We start from the raw sequence: 12,561 nt of genomic DNA, 5'->3' as shown, positions 1-12,561 counted from the left end.
AAAAAAAAAAAAAGGAATAGTAGACTGTGCATCTCTCATTATCAGTCAGTATCGTACACATCACGGAAGTAGAGAATACAGTAGGGAAAGCGAGATCTAGTCCTGCCCCCAGGAAGCTGACATTCTAGGGGAGATTGCAAACTTTTTTTAAAGTAAACCCAATCCTATGAAAAGCAAATGCAAAGCCTCTTGGGACTGCCTAACGAATTAGCTCCTATGACCCTCAGAGACCAGTCCCCGAAGCTGCTGCACCCACATGACTGTCTCTCCTGTCCTTAGGGCCGACGACTGCTTTTGTGCTTCTCGGAAGCTGGACGCGGTGGCCATCGAAGCCAAGTTTAAGCAGGACCTGGGTTTCCGGATGCTGAACTGTGGGCGGACGGACCTGGTGAAGCAGGCAGTCTCCCTGTTGGGCCCCGATGGCATCAACACCATGAGCGAACAGGTACAGCTTCCTAGAGTCTAAACCTACCAGCACCCCCACCCCCACTGCCCCTTGGCCGGGGAAACAGCTGGAGAGCCCTCCCGCAGGCTCTGGAGGAAGGCTCCCCCTGCTGGTGACTTAGGCTGGTTTGGGGAGGTGGCTTGCTTTATTTTATTTTTAATTTTTTTAAATATAAAAATACCCTTGTTCATCTTTGTAGAAGTAGCACATGATCATTGCAGCTGAAGTGGAAAAATAGAAAAACTATGCCTGCTCCAGAAAGGAAATCATGCCACATCCAAACAACCATCATTTATGTTTGTATTTATACTTATTTTTATATTAGTATGTGTCCTTCAAGTCTTTCTCTTGGAAGGTGAAAATCAGTCCTCTGCCTCTCTGGTCATTACTGCATCACACAGCAGGTCCAAGCAGATTTTCACCAAATGTTCAGCATGTATTTCAGGTACACTAAAGTCACTCCGGGGGGACCCTCGGAGTTACCTCAGACATGTTGTTGTGTTATGTGCCATCGAGTCGGCCCCGACTCATAGCGACCCCTCCTTGGGTTTCTGAGGCAGTATCACTATGGAAGTAGGTTGCCCCATCTTCCTTCTGAGGAGTGGCTGGTGGGTTTGAACCACCAGCCTTCTGGTTAGCAGTCAAGTGCCTTAGGCACTATGCTACCAGAGCTCCTACCTCTGACATAGGAAGCCATAAATCCCCCAAACCCCTGAAACTCAAGTACAGTTTCAAACAATCAGGGAGTCGCCCATGTGGGTGATGATGTCATGGACAGAAAGCCAAGAGCAGTTTTAAATATGAGTCCAAATGTGAAGTCACGAGGGATAGATGGGCCGCCTCTCATGCGGGCCACTCAGGATCGAGACCCAGGGAGGGCATGACAAGGATTTATTTAATTATAGAGAAACATTTCTTAAGCAACACCAAGGAGGTCTAAATACACCCACACACATTTACATTATAAAACAAAACCAGGGTCGTCTTATTTCTTACTTTGTCAATATTTTTGTATTAAAGTTACTTTCCAATTTCATAAAATACTCTCTTTAAAAAAACTTCACTTTTGATGGCCACGTAATATAGTCATATTATTTATTCAGGTAACCATGCCTCAACTGTTGAATATTACTCTAAATACCTACTCTATCAGTTATGCTGGGCGAACTAGACTTACCTGAGTCCTTGTTCAAATCTCATTATTTGATGGCTTAAAAGTCAAAGTGTGGGTTCAAGCGCATCGGCCTTTAAAGTTCTCAGTCTCGATGACCTTCCCAAAGACACTGTTGCTTTCCACACACCCTCCAACTCTATATGCCTTCCCTGTTAATCTGCTTAACTTCCACCTCTTTTCATTGGAGCTTCTTTATTTAGAATAACTCTTTATATATTAGGCATAAAAGCCTTTCTCTTAAAATATGACAAATATTTCTCAATTTATTGCTTACCTTTACATTTTGTGTATAATGTTTTTAGTTTTATGTCACCAAAGTTATGACAATATCCCTTTGTTGTTGCTTCCATTACTTTTCTGCCTAGAAATTAATTCAATGGCAGGTTAGATATTTTCTACTCATTTCTTATGGTTTTAATTTTTTTGTTCTACGTAATCAAACTAGACTTTATTTCAGTGTTTGGTGTGAGATACATGTCTAACTTGACTGTTTTCCCAAGTAACAGCCTTCACAACACTATTGACACAAGTCCATCCCTTCTGTGGGTTGTGTTGTTTCTTTTGAAATGAGCAGCAGGGGTCATGGGCGAATATGGCATCCCCGAAGGCCACTTGTTGTTCATGTGCCTTTAGCTCATAAATGATAATGGCAAACCAGATGTCAGTGATGGGGGAGGTATCTGATTCCCCGTGACACGGAGCAGCAGCTGATACTTGAGCCAAAGTGACACTTGTTATGTGATGATGGAGGAAAGTTACATTATGACAAAAAACCTTATTCACCAACTAGACAGCCTCAGACTGATACTGCAGAATCCAGAAAATTCCTAAGATCTACAAGTTGAAATCAGCCATTTGTTTTAGCAAACACTCTTAGGCCGATTATACCTCCTAAAAGGACAAACGGGAACCCACTAACTTAAAGGGAAATGAAGACAAGGTGACTTGAGCTCCCTCCTCTCCTCCATTCTGGTTTGCACAGCGTGGACAGTTGTGGCCTTCTGGGGCTGCACTTGGTTTTTTTAACTCTGGGTTTTGCACACAAGCATAGCCTCTCAATACAAGTTAATATTTGCCGTTAGTTATTGCCGAGTGACCACAGGCACCTTGTAAATGTTCTCCATTCTCTGGTTTTTAACTCACCACAGGGCATGACCCCTCTGATGTACGCCTGTGTCCGTGGGGATGAGGCAATGGTTCAGATGCTGCTGGATGCCGGAGCCGACCTGAATGTGGAGGTGAGGGTGCAGAGGGCTGCAGGGCCCTCGCCCTGGCAGTCCCCAGGGGAAGGCAAGCGAGGAGAGGGGGGCTTCTTTCCCCAAGAGCCAGGGCTGAGGGAGCTCAGTCCCACATACAGGTCATTTCTTCTGTCCCTTGCGTTTCTGTGTCTAGTGTGAGTCCAGCTGACAGACTTCATCCTTCTCCAGGCCCCAACCCTACCGTCCTCTGGGAGCCACCTGCATGTGTGTTCTGTTTAAATATAATGACTGTTACTATCTGGAGACTGGCCTTTTCCTTGGCTCAACAGCACAGAACCCCTGGTTCTTCTGCTGATTCATTCCTTCTGGAATCAGAGCAGAAAAAGCTCCTGTCTATCAGCCTTTGTTCTCTGCTGCAGCCAAAGCTGAGGAAGCACTGCCCCCCAAGCTGAAGTTTACCGTCCCCACGTCCTCCACCGTCCCCCACCAAGCCTGACTGGCTCACCTGGGGGCTGAGCTGAAGCCACAGGTCTTCAAGCTAATCTCAAAGCTTCCTGGAGTCAGTGTGGTGAAGTGAAAAGCGCATGCTCACAGGCTTTAGAATTTGACAGACTTGGGGTCAAATTCTGAAACCGCTGCTATCACAGTGACCTGGTTTGCACTTGGGCAAGCGGCTTAAACTTTCTGAGCCTCATTGTCTCCATCTGCAACATGAGGACAAAACCACACCCATCTCAGGGAGTTGTTGGAAGGAATAGATGCAGAGAGGACCTAGCATGTGTTTGGGACTCTGTTAATATCCGTTTCCCCCTCACCTAGGCTTATAGGAGGTGAAATCCCATTTGTTGACCATGTCCTGTGCTGTCTTGTGACCCGCTCTCCGTGGTATTTAGATGTTGGCAGCCTCAGAGGATGGGAGGACTGACATCCTGCAGTCATAATTCAGCTGCCCTGGGAAACCTTTTAGCGTCTAATTAGATGCCCTGCAGTCTTAGTACTGGAGTGCTTTGTTGTTGTTGTTAATTAGTGAGGTTTATGTTCCTCTGAAGAAAGCAGGCAGGAGACTTAGTTTTGGACCCAGAACCATCTTGGATCTTGCATGTTTCAAGTGTTGGGGGATTTTTTTCCCTGTGCTATGAAACCCTAAGAAAAGAGCCATGCAGGCCCCTGCAAGGGGTCCTCAGCCTTGGGTTCTGGTGGTGGGTTCTCTGGTCCACCTCTCTAGTGTATCCCATGGCTCCCAGCTCAGGACCTTCCCTCAGCAGAGCTCCATCTCGGAATGAGGCAGACATGGTGGTTCCATGGCCCCAGGAATGTTTGGGAGGAAAGCCATGGATGGGTGCTGATCCTGCAGGACCCCAGCCTTCCCTTGCTCTGGCTCCTCCCTTGTGGTCTGGGGTATTTTGAGACCCCTATACCAAAAGACAGTAGCAGATTGCTCATTCATGATGTGCCCAGGGAAAGTTTGGTGCCCATGGTTCCAGTAGCATGAGGCTCCTTGTCATCTAGGATGCCAGAGTAGAATGACACGAGGACAGCATGTAGCGAGCTGAGACCAGGAGTGGTCATCATCCATCAGATAGGTGATGGTCTTCCTGGCTTGAATGCCTGAAACAGATACCACTTGGCCTGGAGTTTGCCACTGATGAGAATTTTCTTTAAAAGTATAGGATATGGTGATGGTAGCATTGTATGCTGTCTTATACCCCGTACCTCTCAGAACCACCAACACCCCTTAAAGCTGGAAGAGGATACAGACAGAGGAGTGGCTCATTGTAGCCACCATCACAGCTTCCCCAAGGCAACTTAGAAGCATCACAAGTCATCTATTTAATTATTTTCAGGAGAGAAGCAAAAGGATGCTGATTAGGCATGAAGTCAGTAAAAACTTTTCTCACCAGCCCCGTGGGCAAATTCTCCAAACACAGCCTTTCAGAGGTTGCTGTTGGAGAGTTGCTTCAATGTCTGCTCTTACTAACACAAGCAGTACAGATGGCCGGTTCTGGTGAGAGGTGTTTGGGGCATTCCACAGAGGAAAATCCCTACCCCGCATCACCAACGGGTCCCCAAGCACTTTCCAAGATGTCCTTCTCTACACTTCTAGCCAACATGCTCAACCACACATAGGTCAGATTTGCCAGTCTAAGTCTGTCAAGGTCACATTTTGAAAATAACTTCAATTTGTTTGTAGGTTGTCAGTGCTCCTCATAAGTATCCATCCGTCCACCCCGAGACCCGCCATTGGACGGCTCTGACTTTTGCTGTGTTGCATGGACATATTCCTGTAGTTCAGGTATTAACATATTTCCTCTCCACATCTGCCCTTTAATTTTACCTCTTGCATTATGCAAATCTGTACCTCTCCCAGCATGCAAATTCCCTAAAAGACTCATACTGGTTAACTGCATTGAAATATAGCACATTCATATCATATGAATGAAAATATTATATGTAATGATCTATATGGACTGGCTTTAACCAATATGAAGTCATCATGTACCCACAGGCATCCTCATACACAGAGTGACAAACCTAAGAAATTCTTCCTGGTTACTCTGGAGTTGGGCCTGAGATGTTATTTTGTGGATTTCTTCATTTCACTTGTAACAGGAACATAAGACTTGACTGGTTTCAAGACGTTGGAAGCTCCCCTTAGGTTTGACTCCATTGTCCACATTGAGACCAGTGCTTCCCAACCCGTGACAAGATACATCTAAGTCACCAAGAGAACATTTCCGTGTACTTGTTTGGATCTCACTTCTTGAGATTCTGATCTAGGAGGTCTAGAGTAGGGCCTTAGCATGTGTCTTCTGAAATATGGTGAAATATCTTTATGAGAGGTCCTTTGGGCATATAAATATATAATACTTGCACCTTTTCTGGCTGGTGTAGAAGTGGTGATCAATGAGTAACCATCCAGCACATTCCAGGTCATAAGCTTAGTCTTCAATTTATCAGAAAAGCAACATCGACATCCAGGTCCATGACCTCAACTGGCCCCATAGTGAGTGTTGAACCTGGCCTATATCAGGAACATACCTCCTTTTATCTGATCCAAGCCTCTTCGAATTAGGCAGAGCAGGGAATAGTGTTACAAGGACATCTCTGCAATGTTAGGGTTTCACAGGAATCTTTTGTTGTTTCCTGGGTCATGGGAATCCTTAAGACAGACCCAAAGTAATGTCTGACGGTAGAACTTCATGCCCGGTCCATGCCTAATAGAGCAATCTAAGCAGAGGTTGGATGGTGGCCTGGTGGACACGGATGGCATTTCTGAACATGCAGTGACATCCCCAGCATTTGCATCAGGAATGGGATCACTGGGGAGCCAAGCAAAGTCTAACAGATGTCAAGTCACCTCCCTGCTGTAGGTACAGCAAGAGTCATGGAATGCCAAGTCGGCAGGCCCCTCCAGGCTAGGCCTCCATTTATCAAAGACAGTAGCCCTGCCTAGGTAGTCAAGATGGCAGCTTTCTTTCTCATTTTACATCAGTGGTGCTGACTCACTGAGCAATACCTGGCCTACACAGAATCTCTGCCTTTGAGAAGCCCAGACATCTTAAGGAATGCACAGAATGGATTAATTCCAAGGCAAACTTGAGGAAGCTCCTTCTGCTGCTTTGTTGCTAGATGGCTTTGCTGGCTAGGACAGTTTAGCTCTCCCCAGACTGTCTTCAGAACTATTGAGGGTGTTCTGGAAGGGATTCTTGCCATGGTTCGTTGGCCAGGTGGTTCCCAAAGTCCTTGGAACTCTTGAGATTCTATGGTTCTAAGAGATCAGTCTAATCCTCCTGATGGCCTTGTATAACCAACCTCAGAAGGGAATCTTACAGCCCTGTGGTGCCAAGGGCTTCTAACTCAGTGCTTCAAGAAATGCTGATGTGCATACAAATCACCTAGGCGCTTGTTAAAATGCAGACTCTCACTCAGCAGGTCTGGGGTGGAGCCTGAGACTCAGCATTGAACAAGCTCCTAGGGGGGTGCTGATGCTATTGTCTGTGAACCACACTTTGAGTGGTTGAAGGTTCTAGACATAGGAGAGCTCTCAGTTTATCCTCTGAGGTACAATTGCCATCCAGCCCTGTGCATGTGGTCACTCGCCCAGAGGGAAAAATGGGGCGTTGGCGTCTCCCGGTGTCACTTTAGATACCATGTTTACTGACAGTTCTCTGAGTGCATGTCTTTTAAATGTCTCAATGGCCACTCTTCCTCCACAGCTCCTGCTGGATGCCGGGGCCAAGGTGGAAGGTTCTCTGGAACACGGTGAGGAGAACTACTCTGAAACACCCCTCCAGCTTGCAGCTGCTGTAGGTAAGAGTCACTGTTTCTCACTCCAGCCAAGGGTCTCCACCACCCTTGGCCCTTGATGTGCCTGTGACAATATATTTTCTTTATTCTCTTATAAAACCCCCTTCTCTGGGCTTACAGGAAATTTTGAGCTGGTTAGTTTGCTGTTGGAGCGTGGCGCTGATCCCCTGATAGGAACCATGTACAGGAATGGAATTTCTACAACCCCCCAGGGTGATATGAACTCTTTCAGCCAGGCTGCAGCCCACGGACACAGGTAGGCTAGGATGGGCCAAAGCCACAAGGTCCCAAGTGGTGCTTGTTAAAAATGCAGATTCCCAGGCCTACCCCAGACCCACTTCATCTCTGGATGTGGGGCCAAGAGGCAGTGTGAGTGGTCCAGGCTTGGGCAGAAATGGCCTTAGGTGTTCTACCAGCTTTCTGCTAAGAGCCTACCTCACGTCATGCACATCTGTCAGGTAGATGGGCTCAGTTTGTCCTTTCTCAGCCAGCTTTAAACTCACACTGAGACTTGGCCAGCTTTGACCAGAGTACATCACATCAGCTGTCATCAAGTAAGAAGAACCCATTTAGAAAATAGCACAGCACTTAATGTTAAACTTCTCTTCTAAGTTTCCTTCAAGAAGTACCCCATTGGATTTATGACACACTACCCCAAGTAAAGCACATCCACTCTGCAGGGAGTGCAGGCTCACGGTTCCAGGTCAGACTGTGGGACCTTGCTCTGTCATCTTTGAGGAAATCATGAGAAAACAAGGCCATCACCCTCCACTGTCTCCTCCATCTCCCCCCACCATCTCCTCCATCTCCAAACAGAGCCCCTGTATGGGCTCAGGCCTCTGAAACCACCACCCCAGAATAGTCCTGTCATTCCCTGTCCCAACAGCACCCCCCTTCCCATACCCACCCCAGCAGAGCCACTTCCATCTCTGAGTATCTTCTCTGGGTTTATGATTGACAGGAATGTGTTCCGCAAACTGCTCGCTCAGCCAGAGAAGGAGAAGAGTGATATCCTGTCCCTGGAGGAGATTCTGGCCGAGGGGACTGACCTGGCTGAGACAGCCCCGCCCCCCCTGTGTGCCAGCCGCAACAGCAAGGCCAAACTGAGAGCCCTGAGGGAGGCCATGTATCACAGCGCTGAGCATGGATACGTGGATGTCACAATTGATATCAGGAGCATAGGTCAGTCCGGGCACCCTCCACCGCTGGGCAGGCTCAGCTGCCCCAGCTCTAGGACACATGCACACATGTGCACATATGCACACGCACACACATGCAGACATACATGGATGCATGTGTGTGTACACATGCACACATTTCACATATGGGGGGTGCACATGTACGCACATGCAGAGACACATGCACACACACATAACAGACCCACACATAGAAATACACTTACAAACACACTTGTGCTTATATACACACATGCTTACATACATATACACACATATAAAATAGGCTCAGATGCTCAAAAACGCACATGCATACCTACATACATATGAATGTTGTTGTTGTTTGCCGTCGAGTCGGCCCCGACTCATAGCAACCCCTCCTTGGGTTTCCAAGGCAGTGTCACTACGGAAGTAGGATTGCCCAACCTTCCTTCCGAGGAGTGGCTGGTGGGTTTGAACCACCAGCCTTCTGGTTAGCAGTCAAGTGCCTTAGGCACTATGCTACCAGAGCTCCTCACACATATGCATAAGCATACATAAAACACACACACATACAGATACATAAGCATGCATAAAACACACCCATACAGATACATTTACACACATGTGCATACATACGTGTACATATACACACACAGGCACACATGCTCACAGACATGTACATACACAGGCACACATAAAATATACTTACATACATATGTGCATGTGTATACATATACACACATACATACACAGGCACATGTAAATATACTTGCATACATACGTGCATACATATATACATATACATACATAGGCAGACATACACACTTATAAATACAGACACACACACACATACAAACACAAATATAATATACACTTACATGTGTATACACAGGCATACATGCACACTCATAAACAAGCACATGGATATATCCACATAAGCACAGATGAGCAAACACATGTATGTACAAATAAACACATGCACACACATACACACATACTACCAGGGCCCATTCCCTGGTTGGAGCATTCTAGGCTAAGATGCCCAAACAATTCCAAAGGCAGCAGTATCCTGCCAGCCACAAAGATCATGTTCCAATCATCTTTCCCTGACTCCCAAACTCTGGACCCCGGGTCATGAATACAAATCACCTGGGGAGCTTGTGTGAAATGCAGATTGCCAGGCCCTACACCCAGAGGCTGTGCTGTGGAGGGTCTGGATACAGGCTGGAAATCTTTATATTTAACAATCATCCCAGATGGTTCCCGGAGGTTTGGGGATTGCTGCCTCCAAACATCCAACCCCATAGAGCAACGGCCAGGCAGCAGTCAGTGAGGACTTCCTTTCCCACCCAGGCCTCTTTTCTCCTCTGTGCATCTAGGGCATGAGGCTAGCCTGCCCTCCACCAGTCTAGTGACCTTAACTCCAGGAATGAGAGCAGTAGTACCTAGCCACAGGCCCCCAGCCACAGAGCAGGGTGTGGCAGACGGAGCAAGGCTAAGGTTCTAGGGAAAGGCCTCTGTGACACACTGTTCTGGAAACTGGCTGCTCTCGGGTGGTGGCTCCATAATATGTGGGCATTGACATTGCTGCCCTGAGAGCCTATTTTGTATGACTAGGAAACTCGACACTGAACGGTGTCCTTGTTTAAATAGTCAGGAGGTGTGCTGTCTCTCATCTGGGGCCTCCTGTGAGAGGAGAGAAGCAAATTGCAGCAATCAGCTGCTAGAGAGGTTGCAGTTAAGGAGGAAAACCTGAGGAAGTACCTGCAGGTGGAAATAGTGTTTTGCTGGGGGACCAGCAGCACTGCTCCTGTATCGTCCTGCTCAGCTATAAACATTCGTCAGAGCCAGAGCAGTAGACAGGGAAGTCCACGGAGGGGTATCGCCAGCTCTGAGCTCTCCTCTGGGGCTGGATATGCTGTCTGGTCCTGAGCTTCTGTGTCCCCAGAAAGTAGAAGGGATGGAGACGAAGGAACTCAGAACTCGGAAGGATGTAATGGGCACATAGCATGCACTGTAGTTCCAGCATCCTACCCAATGATTATACGTTGTAAAATGCAGTCCCTAATGATGTGAATCACAATCAGAAGTGGACACTCATAGTTAAAGCCATTGAATTACGACCTTTCATTTCAACTGGTACAAGTCTTGGGGAAGAAGAAACAACACTGACTCTATTCATGGCAAATCAGTCTCTTGGTCTCATAGCTTGGTAATGTCCTGGACAAGAGCCAACTTTCAGATGAAAACTTGCCTTCCCCTTTGGTTGTTTTCTGCTCTCCCCTTCCCCCATCTCCCTGGCTCCTGCTCCCCTTCCAGGTGTCCCATGGACTCTGCACACGTGGCTGGAGTCTTTGCGGGTTGCCTTCCAACAGCACCGCCGGCCCCTCATCCAGTGCTTGCTAAAGGAGTTTAAGACCATCCAGGAGGAAGAATACACAGAGGAGCTCATAACCCAAGGCCTGCCCCTGATGTTTGAGATCTTGAAAGCCAGCAAGGTATGAGGGGTTTGTACCATTGTGGTTGTGGGCTGAGAACAAGGCTGGAGGGACATGGGTGTGAATGGTCCCTTAGCCTGCTCCTGACCGTAAGGTGGGGGCTGGATCCATACACACTGGTGAGAGCATACCCCAGCTGGCTAAAATGACTTGTACCATCATTTGTGGGGCAGCTGTTTTACTGAGAATCTATTATATCCCAAGAGTCCCTGGGTGGTGCAGACAGTTAATGGGCTCCACTGCTAAGTGAAAGGTTGGAGGTTCAAAACCATCCAGAGGCACCTTGGAAGAAAGGTCTGGTGATCTACTTCTGAAAAATCAGCCTTTGAAAACCCCATGGAGCACAGTTCTGCTCTGACACACATGGAGTTGCCATGAGTCAACTCCATGGCAACAGATAAACTGGTTGTTATGTCCTAAGGCACTTGGGCACATGCAACAAAATAGAAAGTTATTTTTTAATCCAAGGAATTTGCACTAAAGCTGGGAGATTTGGTACATTTGCCCCAACAGTATATAAGACATTTTATCCAACAGTGCTAGATTGGGTGGTACAGGCTGTGGCAGGTGTGAGAGCTCAGGAGGAGGAAGAGAAGGGAGGGCTACAACAGCCAGGGAAGCCTCACTGAGACTTGAGGAGGCCTTGATGGACGGTTAGGAATCAACCAGGGGAGGGAAATGGGAGAAGCTGACAGAATAAATGATACAGATCCTGCTGAGGTTTCTGGAAAGCCAGGCCCTGAGATAAGGCTTTTCAGGTAGAAAGATCTCATGACTCTAGTTCTGACCCCTTGACATTCATCCCTCCTGAGGCTTCCTCCTCATCCCTGCCGACACCTACATTCCCCGCCCACGGGAGGAATGCTGCAGCCACTGGTGTCACTAGGGGCCAGTGGACTGAGTGGTGACACTCAGGAAGACACCAGAATGACTGTCTATAAAATTTTTGTACAGTGTTTCAGCAGAAATTTTTTTTCATGTAATATCTCTGAAGTTAGTTACAACAACAAAAGCATTTTTAAAAATTGTGATTTGGGTGAAAGTTTACAAAGCAAATTCACTTTCCATACAGCAGCTCACATACATTTTGTCTCATGACATTAGCTGCAATTTCCCACAATGCAATAGCTCCCCTCCCAGTTGCACCCCATAGTTACCTCTTCCCTGTGTCCTTCCCTCCCATGCAGTCCTGCCCCCTGAGCTGTCTCCCTATGCATACACAGCCCTTCTATTCTCCCATGATTGACCTCTCCAAGGAGTTTATCGACCTAATATAATGTTCAGCTCATATGCCTGTCTTTTGTTTGGCTGGAAGCCACAGGGGTAGATTCAATTCCAGACCTAAAGGGCAGCTAGAGGCCATGGTTTCACGGGTTCCACTAGGCTCTATAAGACCAGCAAACCTAGTCCTTCTTTTTTTTTTAATAATTTTGAGTTTTGTTCCACATTATTCTCCCACTCTATCTAGGATCTCCTACACAGATCCCCCTTTGGGTGGTTGACAGTGGTAGCTGGGCACCATCTGTTCTTCTGGTCTCATGGTCATATAGGCTGAGGATTGCGTGATGTACCAGTCTCTTGGACTAATTGACAAAAAACATTTTTTGTAACCCCCCTCCCTTACATATATCAAAGTACCTACAAGGCTAAAACTCTATGCTAATTTACTTTTTGAACTTTCTGATGCAGTCTGGTCAGAGCTGTCATTATTACTTTATTACAATGACCCTTCCAATCACATGGTTTCATGTGGTACAAGCACGTGCTGTTTTGTTTTTTT

The 12,561-nt window shown here is 47.0% G+C and overlaps 1 protein-coding gene across 1 annotated transcript in view; it reads left to right on the top strand.

The window, feature by feature from the left end:
- Nucleotides 1-12,561, top strand: part of BTBD11 (BTB domain containing 11) — a 438,517-nt gene that overhangs the window by 356,400 nt on the left and 69,556 nt on the right. The window contains exons 5-11 of the mRNA XM_042781971.1: nucleotides 280-445; nucleotides 2,768-2,857; nucleotides 5,010-5,111; nucleotides 7,036-7,129; nucleotides 7,247-7,382; nucleotides 8,088-8,308; nucleotides 10,603-10,781. Of these exons, the coding sequence (XP_042637905.1) occupies nucleotides 280-445; nucleotides 2,768-2,857; nucleotides 5,010-5,111; nucleotides 7,036-7,129; nucleotides 7,247-7,382; nucleotides 8,088-8,308; nucleotides 10,603-10,781 (988 nt within the window). The remainder of the gene's footprint in view (nucleotides 1-279; nucleotides 446-2,767; nucleotides 2,858-5,009; nucleotides 5,112-7,035; nucleotides 7,130-7,246; nucleotides 7,383-8,087; nucleotides 8,309-10,602; nucleotides 10,782-12,561) is intronic.

Source organism: Orycteropus afer, unplaced genomic scaffold (assembly GCF_000298275.1).
Source record: "Orycteropus afer afer isolate SDZICR_OR568_19922 unplaced genomic scaffold, OryAfe1.0 scaffold00209, whole genome shotgun sequence".
Taxonomy (NCBI): Eukaryota; Metazoa; Chordata; class Mammalia; order Tubulidentata; family Orycteropodidae; genus Orycteropus; species Orycteropus afer.
This window is presented reverse-complemented; position numbering and strand designations above follow the sequence as displayed.